The sequence below is a fragment of the Spermophilus citellus genome (genome assembly GCF_964194105.1).
Source record: "Spermophilus citellus genome assembly, chromosome: 1".
In the NCBI taxonomy this organism is placed as follows: domain Eukaryota; kingdom Metazoa; phylum Chordata; class Mammalia; order Rodentia; family Sciuridae; genus Spermophilus; species Spermophilus citellus.
The window spans coordinates 143272862-143296269 of record NC_138182.1 but is presented as its reverse complement, the minus strand read 5'-3'; the positions used below and the strand labels follow the sequence as shown (position 1 = coordinate 143296269).

The 23408-nt window shown below is 34.0% G+C and overlaps 1 protein-coding gene across 1 annotated transcript in view; it reads left to right on the top strand.

Moving 5' to 3' along the window:
* Nucleotides 1–23408, top strand: part of FNIP1 (folliculin interacting protein 1) — a 100232-nt gene that overhangs the window by 41673 nt on the left and 35151 nt on the right. Inside the window, exons 2-7 of the mRNA XM_081298089.1 lie at nucleotides 5614–5740; nucleotides 15249–15383; nucleotides 17474–17574; nucleotides 17803–17877; nucleotides 20960–21051; nucleotides 22989–23072. Of these exons, the coding sequence (XP_081154215.1) occupies nucleotides 5614–5740; nucleotides 15249–15383; nucleotides 17474–17574; nucleotides 17803–17877; nucleotides 20960–21051; nucleotides 22989–23072 (614 nt within the window). The remainder of the gene's footprint in view (nucleotides 1–5613; nucleotides 5741–15248; nucleotides 15384–17473; nucleotides 17575–17802; nucleotides 17878–20959; nucleotides 21052–22988; nucleotides 23073–23408) is intronic.

The following is a 23408-nucleotide window of genomic DNA, read 5'->3' as shown; positions in this document are numbered from 1 at the left end:
CTGTCTATTCCAGCATGTTTATTTTCTGTTCACATTCTTTGAATGTGTCATATAAAAAAACATGCATAGCAGATAAACTGACATGAAGTATAAATAACATCTGTGTAGAAACTTAAAATAGTTTGTGGTTCATCACTGAATACACTTACCAATGTTTAAATTAATGTTACATTGAACACTTAATGTTACTTAAAACTAAGGAAAGTTTGGCTGTAGCAGATAGTTTTTGTAAATGGTGATGGTATGTTTACCACTGATAATGATTTGGCTTGGATATATCTTCAGTTATAATTTGATAATAGGCAACATGATGAAGTAGAAAACATGATGGATTAGATGTCAGAAGACTTCGGAATCTAATTTGAGTGCTGAGTATTGCCCATAAAGGTAGAGTAGTGATAGAGGGGAAGAGAAGAGAGATCAGCTAGCACTATCCAGAATATAACTTCAAGTAGGTCCTTTTCACTTTTCTTTCACTCGATGAAATGAATAAATTTCAGGTGACTTTTACCATTTAAAATTATTTTCCTTTTGAAGGATCCTCTTTGGGATATTGTTTTTAATATCATGTTCTCCTAGTACAGCGCAAATACAATAATTTGTTAGGCCACTTTTTATCATTCTTATATGATTATAAATATCCTAATTCACAACTTCTTTCCATTATTAGATAAAGACAATTGGGGCTTTAGTAGTAATCCCTCTCTATTTCAAGCATATACTCTGTCAAAGTACAGATGTCTTCCCCAATGAGTTTCTTTATATTCTTTTTTTTTTTTTTAAAGAGAGAGTGAGAGAGAGAGAGAGAGAGAGAGAGAGAGAATTTTTAATATTTATTTTTTAGTTCTCGGCGGACACAACATCTTTGTTGGTATGTGGTACTGAGGATCGAACCTGGGCCGCACGCATGCCAGGCGAGCGCGCTACCGCTTGAGCCACATCCCCAGCCCCATAGTTTCTTTATATTCTTATTCATTTATTTATTTTTAGACGTTGATGGACCTTTATTTCATTCATTTATATGTATGTGGTGCTGAGAATCAAACCCAGTGCCTCACACATGCTACGTAAGCACTCTACCACTGAGCCACAACCCTAGCCCCACCCAATGCGGTGTTTTTTTTTTTTTTTCTTTCTTTCTTTCTTTGTGGTGCTGGGGATTGAACCCAGTGCTTTGTGCATGTGAGGCCAGCACTGTACAAACTGAGCTGTATCCCCAGCTCCCCAGCGAGTCTTGATCAGCATTTCTTATTGCTGCTGCTGCTATTTTGAATTAAAATTCTATATGGATGTCTCTTCTAGATCAAAACAGCTTCAGACAGATTTCCATTTAAATATAGGCTTGGTTATTTTAAATCTCTTTTATTTCATTCCTGTGTTGATATTCAGGCATGTCCCAAAGTCTAATTACCTCCAACTGCGGACGCTTCTTCATGTTTTCTTCCATCCTCCCCAATGCCTATACTGCCTTTTCTCTGTACCAATAATAATGCTTTCCATGTGTCCCCATTTTCTTCACAAATTCATCACCTTTTTTGCCTTCACAGGCCATATTTCCTTTTTTCCTTAAGTAAAGGATGTTTATTTGTCCACAAACTACCCAACACTAGGCTTAATAATTTGGCCCACCATTATTGCCTGGATACTGTTTCTTGTCTAACGAAAACTACTACTTTACAACTTTCATGACATTGTACCACACCTTGTTCTGTTTTGTCATTTGGAAACCTGTAGCAGCTCCCTAGTATTGTTCAGGAACTTTGACACTTAGCTGATAGTTTGTCTTTGCAGATCACTGTGTGTCATCATCTTGGGCAGCCCACACATCTAACATTCTGACCTCTCAGTTCCTGATTCCATGGACCTTGGTCTTTTCCTGATGGTTATACCATGAGCCTAATTATTAGCTAACTGAGACTGCTCATTCTGAGATCTTTCCATTCTGGCCATAACGTTTTATCCTCATTCAAATTTCTTATTTAACTTAACTGAGACCACATGTTTGTTAGTTTTTCCCCTCCTTTTCTTTAATCGGGTGCATTCTGGCCACATTCTCTTAGTAAATCCAGACCTTCTTTCGGTAAGCCACTCTTAACAGCCTTGTTTCCTATTTTCCCTTGTATCTTCTCAGAAAACCTCCTATTAAATCTATGGTCTGTCTTTGTCTCTTCCACATTTGAGATCTTCTGTGGTAGTGCATAAAATTAGTCTTATTACAGATTTAAGGTTTTCAATTCACCTGGGCCCTCAGTATATAGCTTGACTATACTTCTGATTTTGTCAGGTTAGCACTTTAATGACTTTGCTAGGTTTTGTTTCAAACCTTATTCCCCAGTTTAGGCCACCTACTTCACATATGCTTATATTTATGAATGACTCCTACCTGTTAGACAAAAAAAAAAAAAGTGATCAAATTTAAATGTTCAGTTTTGTTTCTCTTTGTGTCTCCAACCTGCAAACCCATCTGCAGTAATTTTCATTTGTAGGCCATCTTTTTCTTGCCTCATTAAGTATATTTGGCAGTGTTATTAGGGTATCCTTGTCCAAGCTATCCCAACTTCTCCAGAATCTTAATTTAACAATTCCATCTTGTTAACTTTGACTCTTTCTGTTTCCTTACCTTCGGCTTAGAAATACATAGCTTAAATATATACTTTTCCCCCTATATATTTCATACACATACATCTCTGTTATACAAAATAAAAGCCTCATATAGCTTCATCTCTTCTACCTGTCTGGGGTGACCATAGAGCTTGGTTGTCAATAATCATAGTGTCCTCCTGTCTATTTTACTTTCAAAACGTAGTAGTTTAGATGGTAGTTACATCATCACACTATTGCTGTTGTCTCCACCTTTCATGGGGAAACCTCTACTTGCTCTCTTCTCAGTTTTTTTTTTAAATGCATTGTTATATGACTACTCATTCACCTCTTTCTCCACTGACACTTTTCTAACTACAGTACTGTTATGGCTTGGGTGTGAGGTGTCCCTCAGAAGCTTATATATGAGACAGTGCAAGGTCTAGAGGAGAAATGATCGGGTTGTGAGAACCTAGCCCAATTAGTGAATTAATCACCTGATAGGATAAATTGACTGGTAATTGAAGGCAAGTAGGGTATGGCTGGAGGAGGTGGGGGTAGTGTTGGGGTATATATGTGTATTTGGCAAGTAGAGAGCTCTCTCTCTTTGCTTCCTGATCATCATGTAAGCTGCTTCCCTCTGTCATATTCTTTTAGTCACAGCAGCAAAAAAGCTGATTAAAACAAGTATCCACACCACCAAATTGCTAAATTTTAAGGATACTTTCAGTCTTTATGAATTTTGGCCTTTCTGCAACATTTGGTGCTGGGCATTGTTCTTCCTTTATCTTCTTTGGCTTTGGTTTTGAAATATTACTTTCCCATGAGTCTTTTTCTCTCTGGTAGTCTGTCTTTACTGATCTTTCTTGGCTTCTTTGCTTCTCTTCTTTAAAATTACTGAAATGTTCCCAACTTATAGTTTATTTATTCTTCACTTTTGTTTTTTAATGAATATGCTCTCTCTTTAATTATAGTTTGTTTAGTGGTACTACTATCTCTAATATCTTTAATATTCTACACTATGATTGTAATCTCCTATTCCTTATCCTACCCCCCATACACTCTCTGCTTTTTTTTTTTCCTTTTAGCACTTTGAACATTCTATCTTCATTGTCTTCAAATCTGCTCGCCTCATACTATCACTGCCTTTCCTAAGTAGCTTAGATTCTGCTGTCCATTATTTCAGCTGTATTCTTGGAGTCTTTTGCTCCATCTTCATGGCCCTCTTTTTCTTTTGTCCCATTTGCCTGTCAAAATCCTTACCTTGTCTCAATAATTTCCTCGACATAACATGAAAATGCAGTTTTGTAAAAACAGTTGACTGTGATGCTAATCACTGTGGTCTATGGATGAGTCTCTGGTTTAGCTTGCATTTCTAGAGTAAGGCTTCATCAGTTTGTAACACAAGCATTTGCTAAGGATTAGACAGTAGAAAACTAAAATTGTATTTTCTGTCAATAATTTGAGATGAAGATGTTTTATATTGCCAGTTATAGTTAGTTTCACACGAATTAATAGAGTTAAGGAAATGAAGGAACCCAGTCAAGAATTGTGCCTGAGGAGTTGACCATTTAGCCTGATGTACCCAAATACAAATAGCTTCAATTTCATTTTACATTGGTTCTTCCATTTCTTACCAGTTCTCCTGTAAGCAGTGCATTCAATTAACCAGCTAGTTTCTCCTCCATTCCACTCATTGTTTTTCTCTTCTCTCTTTCCTACCTCACCCACCCTATTAATCTTTTAAATTGTGATACATTATGCATTAATAAAAGTGCATAAAATGAACTTGATATGATTTTTCCTAATAGAGAATATCAGGTGAACATCTGTGTAAGTATTGTCTAGTCAAAACATAGCACATATGAAGCCTAGCACAGTGGTGCATGCCTGTAATCCCAGTGACTCGGGAGGCTGATGCAGGAGGATTGTAATTTCAAAGCCAGCCTCAGCAATTTAGCAAGGCTCTGAGCAACTTATCAAGACCCTGACTCAAAATAAAAAAAGGGCTGGGATGTGGCTCAGTTTTTCAGTGCCCCTGGATTCAATTCCTGGTACCAAAAATAAACAAACAAAAAACATATTCATTGTCCCCACTCCACCTGGTACTCCCCCAGCCCACACCTTTTTTTTTTTTTTTTTAATTTTAAAACTAGGTATGCATCCCAGGATAAAACTTGCCTTTTTTAACTTTTATGTAAATGTAAGTGGGAAAGTACAGTAGCTATTTGTGTATATGTCATTGTCTAATTTATTTTGCTTATGATCTATTTCTGTTTTTATCTATGTCTGATGATGTTTGTTGTATAACATTTAATAATCTGAGCGTACCACAATATATTTACCATTTCTGCTATTGGAGAACATTTTGATTCTTTCTAGTTTTAGCTGTTAAGAACAGTGCTTCTATGAACATTTTTCTATTACATTGAACTTTGCTGAGCGGAATTGCTCAGGTCAGCTTTATTTTTAGTTGATTTTTGTCCATTTAACACCAACACACGCACACACGCATGCACATGCACACAGTTTTTAGAAGAGATTATGCCAGTTTTGATTCATGCTAGCAGTATAGAAGAATTTTTGTAACACTTGTCACTTTTTTAAAACTCGTGTCTTAAACTGAAAATGTTTTGTTTTCACATTTCTGTATTGAAGTAAAAAAACTATTTTAAAATATGGGTTTAATCTTTTTATGTCATCTAAGTCCATGCCATGAAGTCAGCCTATATTTTTATCTATGTTAAATGCACTGTTTATTGACTCCTTTTATATTCATGTAGGATGATTGTATTTTGTAAGTACTTAGTTACAACTTTTATTTTAAAATAAAATAATTTTGTTTTTGCTTTATTTTTGATCTAAAATGTTATAGTTATATAACTTGACCCTAAAGTAAATAATGATATTTTATATAAAGATATGTGTTCCTCAGTAATAATATAATTTCTGGCCCTATTGTATAACTTTTATTTATACAAATGTATGTGGTATATTTATTAAAGTGAGTCTGATCTTTATTTTTCTTTCCAGTTGGCCTTTGCCAGAGTTTGATCCAAGTCAAATTCGACTGATTGTATATCAAGACTGTGAAAGGCGAGGGAGAAATGTCTTATTTGATTCCAGTGTTAAGAGAAAAAATGAGGACACATCAGTATCGGTGAGTATCATTATTGATGTGTTTGAAATTTAATGTTGAGCATTTTAACAGTTTGAGAAAGAATGAGTAGAATTTCTGTAAGTACAAAGTATCTTGTTAGTATAGAAAATGTTTAAAGTTCAGAGTTCTGATTTGAGATTTTTTAAAATAAGAAAATACTTGTATTATTTGTGATCAATCTAGTTAGAAACTATTTTAGTTTGACCTTTATGAATCTATATGATTATATGACATTTTCATTCTGATGAGAGGAAAAAAGCATTTGTTTATGTAAATAACTAAGTGTCTACAAGATTTCAGACCTGGAATTTTATAGGCTCTGCCCTCTTGGTCTCTCACCTTATTTGGGGAGGTAGACATTGAACAAATAAATGTATAAACAATTCTAAATTGTGATTAAGTACTGTGAAAGAAACTTGTAGAATGCTTATGAGTTGCTAAATTGAATTGAGTGTTGGGCTCTTAAGGAAGATCCTACCATGAACCTTTCTTAGTTTTCTTCCATGGGGAGGCTAATCCCCAAAGTGCTCCGCTCTCATGACTTAATCATCTTCCCATGAGAAGATGTGTTAGGAGTCCTTATCCCCTAATACCATCCAATTGGGGATTAAGATTTTAACATGAATTTTAGGGATACACAAGCATTTAGTCCATAACTATGTCCTCCTCCTCTCTTTTTGTCTCTGCCCTTTGTCTCTCTTGGTGTCTTTTGATACCTCTATTTTTGTGTCAGGCTATCTTCATTGTTTTTGGTCTCCTCTCATCTTAGACTCTCCTTTCTATCTGTTGGTCTATCCTTGGTGTGTCTTAGTTTCCTCTCTTAATAGTATCTGTCTCTTAGGTCTGTTCTAATATTATCCACTTACTATTTAACAATGAAAATTTCCTCTAAGCCTACTCTAAAACTTAATGTAATTGGTACCTAGAAATCAAACCACCTTAAATACCAACAGTCTGGTTTTTTATGCTATCTTCTTAGATAAAATTTACCCTCCTTCAGGATTCCTTTCTGAGGGGCTGTGGCTGTCGCTCAGTGTTAGAGTGCTTGTATGGCATGCATGATTCACAGGGTTCGATCCTCAGCACTATATAAGAATGAACAAATAAAAAATAAAGGCATTGTGTCCATCTATAACTACCAAAAAAATTCCTTTCTGATTTTCCCTTAGGTATATTTCTTCTCATTCAGAATTCTCATTACAATTTGCTCATAGTCATATACTATGGCTATCTTTGTTTGTGTATTACTAGATTATGAAAAAAAATCTTGAAATTAAAAAATTGGCCTATTATTCACCTATGTTTTCTAAATTGCATATTGAGCCCAGTGCTAGGCAACTGCTCTACCACTGAGCCACAACCCCAGCCCAGCGTAGTGGGTTTTTTTGTTGTTGTTGCTTTTTAAAATATTTTTTGAGTTGTCAATTGATCTTATTAATTAATTAATTAACTAGCATGCAGAGCTGAGAATCAAACCCACTGCCTCACACACTAGGCAAGCACTCTGTCACTGAGCCACAACCCCCACCCCAATTTTTTTGGGAGAGGGTGGAACTGGGGGGGTTGAACTTGGTGCACTCGACCACCTGCTTAAAGTGAACTGTTTATTTTTAAAAAGTACCTTCCCATATTTGGAAAAATTATCATGATAATTTCTTTAAACAGTGATATATATAGCCAAATTAATCCAATTGAATTTTATCACATTACTGTTCTTATTTTAGACATTGTTTTGTGTCAGCAATAATGCAGTGCTAATTCATGAGTTCCTAGTAAATTATGTGCTCATTCACGTGTTCAATTATCACTGATTATGTGTAAGGATATAGTTTTGTACGTCAGTAAATTCCTGGAAAGGTGAATACAAATTGTAAGGGTTGAGAATTTTATATACTCCTAAGCATTATTCCTTGATTTACTTTTAGTCAGCCTTTTATAACTGTGACTAAAATACCTTGAAAGAACAACTTCGAGGAGTTTATTTTGACTGATGGTTTCAGAGGTTTAGACCATGGTAGACCAACCCCCTTGCTCTGGACCCAAGGTGAGGCAAGACATCATGACTGAAGAGCATGGTAAAGGAGCGTTGCTCTGCTCACGGAGGTCACGAAATAGAGGGAGAAGGGGGAGGAATCACACGGAAGACAAACCCTTTCAGGACACTTTACCAGTCACACCCCATCTGCCTACAGTAACTACCTGGTCAGTCTATTCAAACTAGGTTGGACTTATTAGATTATAGCTTTCACAAGCCAATCATTTCTCCTCTGAACATTTCTGCATTAACACAGGAGCTTTTGGGGGATACCTCATATCCAAACCATAATGTCCACAGTCAACAAAAAATAAGGGGGTTGAGGAGTATAGTACAATAGATATTTTAAGGGAGACCACATTTATGTAACTTTTATTATTGTGTATTATTATTTTATTATTGCTTATTATTTTAATCTCTTACTGAACCTGATTTATAAATAAAACTTTATCATAAGTATGTGTGCATAGGACTTATTAGTATCTGATTTCAGGCATCCACTGGGGGCTGATAGAACATATCCTTCTTGGGTAAGGCAGGTACTATATGTCAAAATGTATAGTTGAGTCTTAATTATGACATCAGATTTGGGACAGGATATGACATCAGATTTGGGACAGGATTTGATACTAAAGTTAATGTAGTATTAGTAAAGTCAATATAAATAGCTTACAATTAGAAGATACAAAGAAAGGAAGACCTCCATTGAAAACAAATTAAAATGGAAAAGTAGTTATGCATAAACTTAACCAAAACTTTTAAAGAGTCTTTGTAGAAACATAAAAAGTTACTTGAACAAATGGCAAAGGAAAATATATTCTTATGTGATACTCAGCATCATAAAATTGTCCATTTTTTTCAACTTGCTTTGTAAAAGAACATCATTCCTCCCCCAAATGCTAACCTTTTTATTGGGGGGGGGGCGTGGGTAGTGTCTGCAACTAGATAGTAGACTATAACATTCAACTGGGAAAAAAAAATAGCAGCAAATAGTTGGAAAGCTGAAAATGAAGGGCATTGGGGATGAACCACTAATTTGCAATTATACTGTAAAAGTTCAATAATTAAAAGTGTATTATTGCCCAATGGCTTGGGAGGCTGAGACAGGAGAATGGTGGGTTCAAAGCCAACCTTAGCAACAGTGAGGCACTAAGCAATTCAGTTAGACCCTGTCTCTAAACAAAAAAATGCAAAACAGGGCTAGGGATGTGGCTCAGTGGTTGAGTGTCCCTGAGTTCAATCCCCACTACCCCACCCATCCACCCAAATTATTATTGGTGTGTAGACAAAGATACCAATGGGATAAAATAGTGAATCAGAAATAAGTCTAAATGCATGAAGGAATTTAGTATGTGTTAAAGGCATCATTTAATAAATGGTATTGAGGGCTGTGGTTGTGGCTCAGTGGTGGAGCACTTGCCTGGCATGTGTGAGGCCCTGGGTTCGATCCTCAGCACCACATAAAAATAAGTAAGTAAATAAATAAAATAAAAATAAATGGTGTTGGGATAATTGGATAGCCATTGAAAGAATGATGAATTTGGGATCATATTCCACTGTGTACATTGGGATAAGACTAAGTGTATCAAACATTTAAATGCAAAATATAAATGTAAAAAAAAGAACCCTTTTACATTACAAAAGAAAATGAGTGAATTTCTAAATATCTGTGGAATGGAAAATACCTTTGTAGCTATGACTTAAAATCCAGAATCTACAAAGTAGAAGAGTGATGAATTACTAAAAGCTAAAAGACATGGCAACCTGGGAAACACTTTTGTAATTAAAAAAAAAATTAAGTTGTAGATGGACATAATACCTTTATTTTATTTATTTATTTTTATGTGGTGCTGAGGACCAAACTTAGTGCCTCACATACGCAAGGCAAGTGCTCTTCCACTGAGCCACAGCTGTAGCTTCTACTTTTGTAGTTTGTAACTCCCAAGTGTTGCACTTCCACCAACAATGTTATTAATAGATGAATGGTTAAATAAATTGTGGTATATTTATACAATCTAATACTGTGCAGCTATATCAAAAGAGAGTGAAGAAGATATCTAATGATAGAAAAATTCTCCAGTGTATTAGTGAAAAACAAAGCAAGGGACACAATTGAATTTTTCTGTAAAAGAGGAAGAAAAGTAATATTATCCCTATATTTATAATAACAAACAGTGGAAGGACAAGAAAACCAATAAAAATTATTTTACCTATTAATGTGTAGACTGAGAGTAGTTGAATAAGGATGGTACCTAGACTTCTTTGTCTATACCTTGTTTTGAGTTTTGAATCATACAAATTTATTACTTATATAAAACTTAAGTTTTTTTTTTAATTAACAGAACAAGAAAAATGTTGAAAATTTTGGGGAAAGTTATTTGTAAGAAAAGTGAAAAAATACTTTTATTTGATTGAAGTTCACTTGTGATAGAGAATTAGAATGTGACATAATTATATACCTAGATTAAACATTTTAATACCTCATATCTACTATCCTCCTCTTCTTTATCCAAACAATTCAGTTCTAATACCAGTAGAGCTGAGCGCAGATACCATATGGTAGAGGCACACTGACCCAGACCTGGGTATCAGAGCCCAGTAGATTAACGAGAATATTTGCATAAGTTGTGATCTAACATGCCTAAGTGGAAGAAGGGGTCACTCATTCTTGGTATCATAGCTTGTGAAGAATGCACTTGAATTCATGGGCATCTGTTTCTCCTGTAGACAAGAGAAATGGGAGACTAGTTATATCCAAGGACGTTGATGAAATAAATCTCATTCAAGATGATAGAAAGCTTGTTTCTAAATGTGAGAGAAGGGAGGTATAAATTAGAAACTGGAGAAAACTACAGGAGTCATATTTGGATTGGAGATTTTGGTGCAGATACATATGCAAATGTAATAAATGTAGATATATATGTGTATGTGTATGTAGACACATAAATGTACTTTCTAGTTCTGTCCATTGAGAGGCCCTGGGGGCGATGAGACCCCACTATAATGAGCATCATAGTATCCACATTTTCTAAATTCTGTTTTATGCTAAAAATAACCAGATCTTCTTGGAGAATTGACTTGTGCCTGGGTTGTTTGGGGCAGGAAAAGGTAAAGGTAAGCCTGAAACTTTCTGTGCTGCAAGTGCCAAAAGTGATGGGAACATATCGGAAACACATGGAGGCAGGTGTGGTGGCACTTACCTGTAATCCCAGCGGTTTGGGAGGCTTGAGACAGGAGGATCACAGGTTCAAAGCCAATCCCAGCAATTTAGCAAGCTTATAAGCAATCTAGTGAAACCCTGCCTCAGAATTCAGAAAATTAAATCAAAATAAAAAGGACTAGAAATGTTACTCAGTGGTTAAGCGTCCTTAGAGTCAATCCCTGGTACCAGGGGGAAAAAACAAAACAAAACAAATCCACCAAAAAAAAAAAACCGAAAAGTACCTGGAATTCACTTTGAAGAGACTCTCATTGACCAAATTGAGGAAGACTTTATTATAAAACCAATAATAATAGTAGTAGAATAAAACTCATTGAATGTACACATGACTGTATACTTACATCAGTGAATAAATTGAAAGTTCATTGAGGAACAGAGAATTTATATAGTTTCAGAATCTTCATTTACCAAAATACTAATTACAAGGAGAAAATAATTTTGTCATAGTGAAGATGCTTGGTAGATGGCACTTAAATAAAGTGATCATTAGTATTAAGAATATAATCAGGGCTGGGGTTGTGGCTCAGTGGCAGAGTACTTGCCTCACACATGTGAGGCACTGGGTTCAATCCTCAGTACTATGTAAAAATAAATAAAGATATTATATCCATGTATAACTAAAAAAAATTTAAAAAGAATATAATCACTTAATGGGACAAATTGAAATCATAAGCTGTGTGATAAGACTCAGTGAGGACACTGTCACTTTTTGTGATATTCCACCTCAGTATGCATAACCTGAATCTTTATCATAAGAAACATGAGACAAATTGAGTGCAAAATAACTGCCCTGAAATCTTCAAAGTGTCAAGGTCATTAAAGTCAGAAAGGAGACTGAGGAATTTTTTCCACCTTGAATTAGAGTATAAAAAGAGATAATAAACATTTAAATATAAGAATATGATCTGGGTCCTTTCCCACTATGGGATACTAGTTGGACAACTGGCCGATTTTAGTGGAGCTTGAGGATTAGATGATTATAATGTATCAAATAAGATTTCCTGATTTTTTTTTTGTGGTATTTTAGAAATGTAGAGAGTAACGTCCTTGATTTGAGGAAATGTGCATTATTTAGAGCTGATGGCACATCAAGATGGCAACTTATTCTTGTTTGATTCAGAAAAAAGGTTTTTTTGTACTAGACTTGCTACTTGTTTCTGATTGAAATTGTACAAATGGCTACTAAAATTATAGGGCAGTTATATAAAGACTCACTTTTTAATAATGTTTATAATAAATATTTCTTAAGAGGGCATTGCTTGATATAAAATATGTAATCACTTTTCTTAGGAATGAAAGTAAAATTGTAAAGAAAATTAAACCCCTTTTCCTATAATTTCTTCTCATTACAGAACTGTTCCTAGTCTGGGTTGCTGATTGTGCATTGTTTACTCCTTAGAGGACCATCTGCTCCTGTAGTTGTTGCCATGTGGTTCAAAAGAGCTATGGTTTAAGAATGTAAGGGAGAGCCAGGAACAGTGGCTCACACCTGTAATCCCAGCAACTCAGGAGGCTGAGGCAGGAGGATTGCAAGTTCAAAAACAGCCTGAGCAATTTAGCCAGGCCCTAAGGAAATTAGATCCTATCTCAAAATAAAATATATATTTTTAAAAAATATTTATTTATTTTTTAGGTGTAGAAGGTCTTTGTTTTTATGTGGTACTGATATTTAATATTTTAAAAGGGAAGCGGGGCAGGGATGTGTCTCAGTGGTTAAGCACCCTGGGTTCAGTCTCTGATATCTTTTCCCCCTAAAAAAAACATATTTTTACTAAATTTTATTTGCGTATGCATTAAATTTTATTAAGAGATTTATTTAATTTTATTCAAAGAGTAATTTAGGTAAAAACAGAATAGTAGTCTGACTCAGTAAATGCTAATGTGAATTAGCTTTTGCTGTCATTTGTTTTATTATACATAAAATTACACATATTTGCATAATTATTTAAATGTCTTTTTTTCGTGTTAGATTGTTAATTCCTGTGTTCTCTAAGCCTTGGTATACATAGTACAGTACTTTTGTTGACTGATGAAAGAGTGGCTTGCAATAGTAAAAAAAGTCAAGCTGACTGGGTTTTAGATATAAGACTTAGTATTAGTAGCACTTATAAACTTGGTGAAGTTATTTAACATCTTTGGACTTCATGGTTTTTATATGCAAAAGAGTTACCTTTCATGGTAGAGAAAATGTACATAAAAGCTTATTGATCAATAAGTAGTGTTTCTAAGATGAGGCCAAGGGTACTTATACTAAAAATACTAATATTTTTAGTGTTTATTATAAATGGAAATACATAGTGGAGGTCCATTAGTTTATGTTAGTTCCCTGGTTTAACTTTTCTCTAGTTTCAACTGTACATCAGTTAGCATGTACAAGATCTCTTAAGGTATTATACTTATTTTATTATAATGTGTGTAGTATGTATGTGTACATGTATGTGTGTGTGTGTGTGTACATACATATTCCCTTAAGTGTCATTAGGTAGGGCTTTTCTTCCCATTAAACAGATAGCAAATGAAGTTTTAGAGAAATCAAGTAAACTGCCCATAAATCTAGTTTTATTAACTTCTAGTTCAAAAGCCCTTCTTTTTTTCCCGTAAGCATTTGGTTAGAGATGATTTAGGGATTATTAAATGTCCTCTTTGAAATGCCTTTGATGATGATGGTAAATGTAAAATAGTCTTCAAAAAGTGTGATTTCAGTCAAATTGTGGCTGCTACTACCACTACTTTTTTTTTTTTTTTTAAGTACTGGGGATTGAACCAAGAGGGCTTACAACTGAGCCCTCTCCCCAGGGCTTAGAGATAGAGTCTCACTGAGTTGCTCAGGGCCTCGCTAAGTATCTGAGGCTGTCCTCAAACTTATGATTTCTCCTGCCTCAGCCTTACTAGTTGCTGTGAGATTACAGGCATGTGCCTCCATGCCGATCTTATTTGCTTCTTCTTAAAGCCTATTGAGACCTCTCACTTTGAAGAATGAGTATACTGGTGACCAATAAAACATTGAAGTACTATTATTATTATATACAATGTATGTATTACAAACATTGGTAGATTGCAGCTTTGGTAGTTGTGAATAGTGAAAGCTGTAGAACCCATTTGGGATGGGATATGATAAATTTATAAGTTCATTGCCTGAATACATTCTCATTTCAAAAGATTAAGCATATATATATATACTACATACATGTATGTAATAAGGTAAAATAACTCATTTGCATTTCTCCTCCCATTCCTACATTTCTCTCCAGCATGTATATATAGTTACCTTTTCAAAACAATGTTATTTGTATTAACTTGTAATAGGTTTGTTGTTATATTTAATTGAGTTAATAAATACTTTAAAATTTCTCGATTTTGACTTCTAATATAGGAAAACATTAATAGCTATAACTCCAGTGAACAAAAGCCTTTGGGATTCTCAGTAATTTATAAGAACAAAAGGGGTTTAAGACCAAATGATTTTAAAACTGCCACTGTATATTATTAAGTCACTGTAAATAAATTTTGTTTAGACCATTATAATATAGAAAAATTCTTGTGATTTAGTAATGTCAGTGAGAAAAGTACAATAAAACTCCTCAAATGTTATATCTGTGTATCAAAGAATAGCAAGTAATACTGAAGAAAACATAGCAAATTAAAAATAGAGTTTATATTAAGATTATATTATTTTTAGTTATTTCATCCTTGGTTTTTACAAAGGTTTTTGTGCTGTGATTAAATTTGTATTGTATATTATTGCAGCACATGAGTAAACCAATAAGAGTCACTTCAGGTGAAGTGGGCTGGCACGAAATAATGACAGACAGAGAAATACCTTTTTCTTTGGGTTCTGTGATGGCTTCTCTGACCCAGCTTCCACAAGAAAGAAAGAAAGGAACACATTCTGAACCTTTTTATTGGGGAGAAGCCATTCAGATGAGGCAAGGGGTCAGGTTTCATGGGTTGAATCTAGCTTCGTATTGTCTTGCTATCAGCAGATTGACTAACATCTTGGAAGGCCATGCCTATCCCGTGTGCTGTGTGGGGATCATAGGCAGAACGAGTGAAAAAAACACATACATTGCCAGCCCAAACAGAGAGGCGACGCCAGTCCAATCCACTATGTGTACTCAGTGCTCATAGTTCACAACCCACACACAGCCCATGGCTGGCTCGCTGCATACATAGCTCCTGTCCAGAGTGGCTTCTGACAGTATATGGTGAAAAAATCTATTAGAATATGAATTGGAATATCAATTGTATTTCAGAAACTCTGCAGTGATGCCCAAGTTAAAGTCTTTGGGAAATGCTGCCAACTCAAGCCTGGAGGAGATAGTTCTTCCTCTTTGGATAGTTCTATCACTTTATCTTCTGATGTAAAAGACCAGTGTCCTAAGTACCAGGTAAGATCACTGATTTTATTTATTTACTTACTGATTTACAATATGTTTAGAGCACCATCTTAGAGACCTGAGATGTAATAGTTATTTTCCTGGAGCATTTTATGTTGTAGATGTAATAATTAAATATTTTTATGAACTTTGAAAAATCTTAGGATAGGAAAAGTATAGAGAACTATGGATATTTTCTTTTTCTTAAATTTTATTTTTTGGTCTACCAGAATAATTTATTTTATGTATCTTTTCTTTATTGAAGTATGAAGATAAATGTAAAATAATGCAGTTCATGGTATAAAATTACAGTATCATTGGAGATATATACAACCAGAAATGTATGTTTTTATTTTTCAAAAGTAACATGATTCTTCTTTTAAAATATAGAATTTAACAAATCAGTAACTATATAGCAACTTCTCTGTAAACTTAACTACTTTCTATTTAAGAGCAGCGCTCAGTTTAATGCTAAGCAAATGTCACTTGATGTGAATTTATTCATGTCATCCAAGTTTGCATGAATCATAACTGTTTTATATTTAGTAGTATCAAAATAAAATCTTGGACTTTTTAATTATTTGAAATGATATAATTCTAGGTTTTTTATGTGATGCTGAGGATTGAACCCAGTGCCTCACACATGCTAATCAAGTGCTCTACCATGCTAATCAAGTGCTCTACAACCCCAGCCCAATGTTGTGTATTTTAAAATGTAACTGGTGACCATTTGTATGCTTTTTCGAAAAAAATGTCTATTCAAGTCCTAAGCCCTTTCAAAAATTAGTTTACTCATTTTTACTGTAGTGTTGTAGGAGTTCCGTGTATATTTTGGAGAGTGACCTCTCATCAGATATATGATGTATAAATATTTTCTCCCATTCCATGGTTGACTTCGTATCCTCTTGTTCCTTTGCTGTGAAGAAGCTTTTTAGTTTGATGTGGTTCCATTTGTCTGTTATTGCTTTTGTTGCCTGTGATTTTACCATCATATCTGTGAAATCATTGCCTAGACTAATGTCATGAAACTTTATTCTAGTTAGAGCTGATTTTTGCATATAGCATAAGGGCCCAGTTTTATTGTTTTGCATATGAATATCCAGTTTTCCTAGTAGCAATTGTTGAAGAGACTATCTTTTCCCTTTTGCATATTCTTAGCAACCTTATTAAACTTTAGTTAATGCTATAGGTACAAATTCATATCTGGATTCTGTATTTTGTTTCGTTGTTTTGATGTCTATTTTTAATGACAGTACCATACTATTTTTTGATTATATGGCTTTGAAATATATTTTGAAATCTGGAGTATGTTGCCTCCGGTTTTGTTCTTTTTTTCTCTAGGTTATTAGGCTACTCATGACTATTCATGGTCATATGAATTTTAGGATGTTTTCCTATTTTTGTAAAAAATGCCATTAGGATTTGAGTTACATTGAATCTGAAGATCACAAGTCTTTTTTTTTTTAATACAAACTGTATATAAATTACCTCATATGTAGATACTTCTTTTACACAATAGAAGTAGAACTATTCTATCTATTCAGTGAATTATACTTGTTATCTCTCCTAGAGGAGAAATGTTGCATATATTTAATACATGGTCAAGAATGTTGATTTTGAGCATTATTTGTAGTAGCAAAATCCTGAAAGTGACCTAAATATTCATAAGAAAAGGAACTGGTCTAAACTGCCGTGTTTTCATTTGGTGGTACCAGGAATTGAACTCAGGTGCTCTACTGTTGAGCTACATCCCCATTTCTTTTTATTTTTTATTTAAGACAGGGCCTCACTAAGTTGTCCAGACTGGCCTTGGACTTGTGATCCTCCTACTCTTAGCCTCCCAAGTAGCTAGGATTTCAGGTGTGTGCCACCATGCTCAGTTATGGCACAGCTTTTAAGGGGAATGAGTTAAATTATTGTGTTAACAAAATGGTTAGGTGTATGAGACATTGTACACAAAGACAGTGTACACAAAAAAGAATTAAAACCTTCAAATGTAGAATAATATAACAAAAGAAATTTTTAAAATAAAAATCAATATTTGAAACAATCATAGGGGTTTTAAATTTTGCAATTTTACTAATGTTTTGGTTATTGTTCAGGGTTCAAGGTGCTCTTCTGATGCCAATATGCTTGGAGAGATGATGTTTGGCTCAGTAGCAATGAGCTACAAAGGATCCACCTTAAAAATTCATCAGATCCGGTGAGGGGTTTTCTGAATTTTTTAAAGTGAATTCAATTTTGTTTTTTGAAGATGACAGAATTTAATTTGATTTTCCACTCATATTGAGCATGCTACATGATTTATGATGTTCTGTAGTTTTAATGCTACTTCATGGCTCTTGTTATTATGCTACAAAATCTGGATGACTCACAAATTTTTATTTACAATAAATTAAAGAATTGTCTGAACTTCTGTGTTTCTTTATAGTTCCCCTCCACAGCTCATGCTCAGCAAAGTTTTTACTGCACGGACTGGCAGCAGTATATGTGGAAGTCTCAATACGTAAGTTCTTATGGATGTAGAGAGAAAAGTTTTAGTTATGATAAGTGGATATGAAAAAAAGAATTGCTTTTTGGATTATAGTACAACTTCAGATTTTTTTTGTCTTCTCCAAGTTTGAAGGTTTATGGAGACCAGATTGCATCATTTGAGTTTAATCAAAAAACAGGAGATGTTGTTTCTGTTTCTATAATTTATTTGATGGTTATCTGGAAGCAAAATGTTGAGTGCATTTTCATCTTATGTTAACCTGCTGATTTTTAGTTTTGCAGTTCTGAACAAAGTTAGTATTTGTAAGGTTGTGTTCTTCAGTTTTCACATTCCTTGCAGAATAAAATCCACTGACAAGATTGGCCTAGGTCAGCCATGTCAGTATCGTATATAGTATATATAATACATAATGAGAGCTGCAGGGGGTATGATAAGCTATGAATGCCAAGATTAGAATAGTGAAGCTGAAACAACAGTAAGCCTAGTGTTAGGATAATGGACCATATATCAGAATTTAACAAATGAACTAAGAGGGTTGGACTTAGGTGCTAATGGACCCCAAGAGAAGAATTCTGTGGGTCCAAATCAGAACAGAGCTCATTGGTTAGGTGGAAACCCAGGAAAAACCTGAGGTGAAAAGAAGACAACAAGGAAACTATTCTAGAGAAATTCTCTTGAACTTTCATTAGTTGTTTATGACTTTAAAATGCTGTATATTTCTAGGGCTGGGGTTGTGGCTCAGTGGTAGAATGCTTGCCTAGCATGCGTGAGGCACTGGGTTCAATCCCTGGCACCACATAAAAATAAACAAATAACTCAGCTGTGTATCCATCTGATCCTGGGCTTTTCTTTGTTGGTAGACTTTTGATGGCATCTGCTATTTTGTCACTTGAAATTGATCTGTTTATATTGTGTGTATCATCCTGATTCAATTTGGGCAAATTATATGGCTCTAGAAATTTGTCGATATCTTCCATATTTTCTATTTTATTGGAGTACAAATTTTCAAAATAATTTTAAATTATCTTCTATATTTCTGTAGTGTCTGTTGTGATAGTTCCTTTTTCATCATGTATGTTAGTGATTTGAGTTTTCTCTTTCCTCTTCATTAGCATGGCTAAGGGTCTGTCAATTTTATTTATTTTTTTAAAGAACCAACTTTTTGTTCAGTCAGTTTTTTCAATTGTTTCTTTTGTTTCAATTTCATCTCTGATTTAAATTATTTCCTGTCTTCTGCTGCTTTTGGTGTTGATTTGTTCTTTTTTTCTAGGGCTTTGAGATTTAGTGTTAAGTCATTTATTTGTTGACTTTTTCTTCTTTTAAGGTATGAACTCCATGCAATGAACTTACCTCCTAGAACTGCTTTCATAGTGTCCTAGAGATTTCGATTGTTGTATCTGTGTTCTCATTCACTTCTAAAAATTTTTTAATCTCCTCCTTACTGTCTTCTGTAACCCATTTTTCATTCAGTAGCCTATTATTTAGTCTCCAGGTGTTGGAGTAGATTTTATTTTTTTTTATTTTATCATTGATTTTTAATTTTATTCCATTATGATCAGACAGAATGCAGGGTAGAATCTTTACTTTTTTATATTTGCTAAGAGTTGGATGGAGTTAGAGAAGATAATGCTAAGTGAAGTTAGCTAATACCCCCCAGAAAACAAATGCTGAATGTTTTCTTTGATATGAGGAGGCTGATTCATAGTGGGATAGGGAGGGGGAGTATGGGAGGAATAGAGGAACTCTAGATAGGGCAGAGGGGTTGGAATGGAAGGGAGGGAGCATGGGATTTTTAATCATGGTGAAATGTGGTGTTCATTATTATCCAAAGTACAGGTATGAAGACACGAATTGGTGTGAATAAAACCAGAGATATGAAAAATTTTGCTTTGTATGTGTAATAAGAATTGTAATGCATTCTGCTGTCAGATATAAATAAAGAAAGAAACTTTTAAAAAATAAGTAAAATAAAGGTATTGTGTCCATCTACAACTGAAAAAATTTTTGAAAAATTTCTACATTTCTGTAGCAGCTCTTGTAAAACTTTTTTTTCCAGGAAACAAAGGGAAATATTCTTAAAAATATTGTAAACACTTAAAAAAACTTGATGTGAAAAATGCTGATTTTTTTTAGTTTAATTGTGAAGTCGAAATTAGAGGTCATTGATTTTAGTTGTAATCACCTCAGTTTCATCTTTTCTAAGTTATTGTAATAATTATTGAAGTTTATTGAAAGTGTAATTTGCACTAACAGCATAAAGTAATTTTATTTTTGTTATTCTGACAGATATACTGAAAGAAGTAATATAAGCTGTTTTAAATGTGTAGACTAAAGATGTGTTTTGTTTGGTTGCAGCTGCTGCTCCTCTTCCTCCCTCACTTCCCCCCATATTGAGAAAATATTTTCATATCCAACATGTGAGGGAGGCTGGGGACATAGCTCAGTTGGTAGAGTGCCTGCTTTGGGGGCACAAGGCCCTGGATTCAATCCCCAGCACTACACACCCACACACATACACAAAAAGGAAACAATGTGAGGGGAAACCTTATTGGTGGACTGGGGTTATAGCTCAGTGGTAGAGCTCTTGCCTGGCATATGTGAGGCACTGGGTTCGATTTTCAGCACTGCATGTAACTAAGTAAAATAAAGCTCCATTGACTACTTAAAAAATATTTGAAAAGAAAAGAAAACCTTGTTGGTAATGTAAACCAGAGTCACAACTTTCCTTTATAAAAGGGCCAAATACTAAATATTTTTGACTTTGTGAACCACACAGTGTGTTGTACTTTTTCACCCCTACTTTGCAGCATTAAAACAACCATAAACAATATATAAATAAATGAGCATGACTATGTTTCCATAAAAGTTTATTCATAGAAAAGAATAGCAGGCTGGTTTCACCCTCAAGCTGTATATAGTTTGCCAACCCCTCATTTAAATGATTACTTGGTTATCATATATAGTTTATAGTACCAATATGTAAACATCCTTAAAGAGTTTTTTGCTCATAAAATTTCATTAGGATGTATACAGAATTTCCATTAAAACATAAAATGAATTTGGAATTTATTTATATATTTCTCCCCCTCTATAGGTTGCAAGATAGTCTTGAATTCATCAATCAAGACAACAATACTTTAAAAGCTGATAATAACACAGTTATTAATGGACTACTTGGAAATATAGGTAAATGGTTTATTTGATTTTATAAGTTTAAAAAATGTTAACAGTGTAACAGGTGTTTGAACCTATTTCTTAATCATCATGTAAATCTATTATAAAACTAAAAAATTTCAAATACCATACACGGAAAATGCATTTAAATTGCACATATTACATAACATTTGTAATATTTGGAAAACAAATTTATTATGTTAGGATGTAATATTTATTTTGTACTTGAAAGAACTGCTGAAGATATAATTTGTCTTCACTGTTTTTTGTTTTTAAATTCGGCTTTCATTGATACAGAAAGCCCATATAAGTGTTCTTAAATATTTCATAGCCAGGAAAGACTGATATTATCTCTTCTCTCATTCCTAACCACAAGTCATTTTAAAATGGTTCTCTTTTTTGTGATCTGTAATTCACATGAGCAGACATCCAAATTTGATTTTTTTTAAAGATTTATTAGGCTTAACAACTTATTTAGTAATGTGATTAGCTAATTGTTGTTATTATGTAAGCTCAACATTTTAAAATGACAAGCTATTTCTGAAATTTCTGGTCGTTTGGCCTAGAAAGTACAACTAAACTGCTGCTTATTACTATTTTCCTTGCATAAAGAACTATAGTAGCTCAGGGAGTGGATGTCAATTAAGCTAGTATGAATATTTCTCTCTTTCCGTGTTTAGTAAGAACTTTTGTTTATAATTAGTTTTAATAAACATTTAATAGTTATATGTATTAGTAGAAAACACATTTTTCTTCCAACTTGAGCATTGTTAACTTTCTGCTCAGTAAATATTTTTATAAGTCATGTTTTTTTCAGATGAGCAACTATATTAAGCATCTAGTTTTTCTTAATTCATTTTAATAAAGTAGAACTGTAACAAAGAAATAACATGTCTTTTTTCTTTATAATTTTGACACTATTAAAAGCTCAAGGGGCTTATTAAAAGCTACTCCTTTTAATAGTACAAATCTATTGTCACTTATAACAGAAAATTACACTATTGAGATTACATATACTCATTCTTTCTTTTCTAATGTAGAACAGAAAATCCACTTAACAAAGAACAGGTTTTAAATTATAATGGCTTATACTTGCACATTCTTAATTGGAACTCAAGGAAAGTTGGTCCTTGTGCTATTGTTTATTTTCTTTAAATTTCTAATCAGTCAGTCAGTCAAGTGCTTGTTGAGCATCCATAATAAGTGAAGCACTCTGCTAGGCCATAGGGGAATTAGTTTCTGCCTCAATGAACTTACAGTTAGTGGGGGTCAGAAAAGTAATACAATAATTGTAATATTCTGTAGTGAATTCTTAGACAAGACCAAGAGCAGAATGTAATGAACATTTTGAGAAGCGCCTCACTCAATCCTGGAGAGTCATGGAGGTCTTCCTTGAGGACATGAGACCTAAGCTCATATTTAGCCAGATAGCTGGGGAAAGATATTTTCTAGGAAGAATGCAATATGTATCTAAACCTAGGGAGGAGATCATAGAGTATGCAAAAAATGTGACTGTCAATAAGACCCCTTTCTGTTCTTGTGCTAAATGCAGTAAGATGTTATTCTTTTTATAGTTGCAGGTGAATACTGTAATCATAAAACTGACTTTTAAAATAAATTTTATTTGGCAAATGTAGATAACATTATTGTCCTTTTTTGAATCTTTACAAACTGTTTTACATTAGAAAGCAGAAACATATTTCTGTTATTATGTATGGGCTTATTAGGAAATAGGCAAGAAATTGTTAACATAAACTATGACTCAGAGGAAGACCATCCTTTTTCTGAAAAGGGAAGACAACTTGAATTCTTATTTAAGTTAAAAGTTTCCATCCATATCTGTTAGTCTGCTTTTGTGCTACCTTACCTTACCTTACCGTTTTCCCATGACGCATTGTGGCTTCTCTAACAGCCCTCTTTCATGTGTATTTTACATTTTTGCCATGTAGGTCTTTCACAGTTCTGCAGCCCCAGGCGGGCATTCTCTGAGCAGGGTCCGCTCCGCCTGATCAGGAGCGCCTCTTTCTTTGCAGGTTTGCCATGTGCTGTGTGGGTAGACTAGTTGTTGTGCCCTAGAGGCTAGAATCTGTAGTTAAGCTGTGGAAACAAGAGGGTAGGTGAATGCAATTGGGAAGGTTGTGGTTAAGAAACCATTACTTATGAACTATAAGAGCTTAATTACTTTCTACTGAATATGTTCCTAAAGGTTCCACAAAATTATCAATACAATTATATTTTTATGAAATTTCAGTTTGTTATTTCTTTTCCCATTATGTCATAATGGTTTTCACTTAAGAATCCTAAACAAAATTGAGTATGAACATTATTTCTTTTATTGCGACTTAGAATTTTAAATTTGACACTGTCTT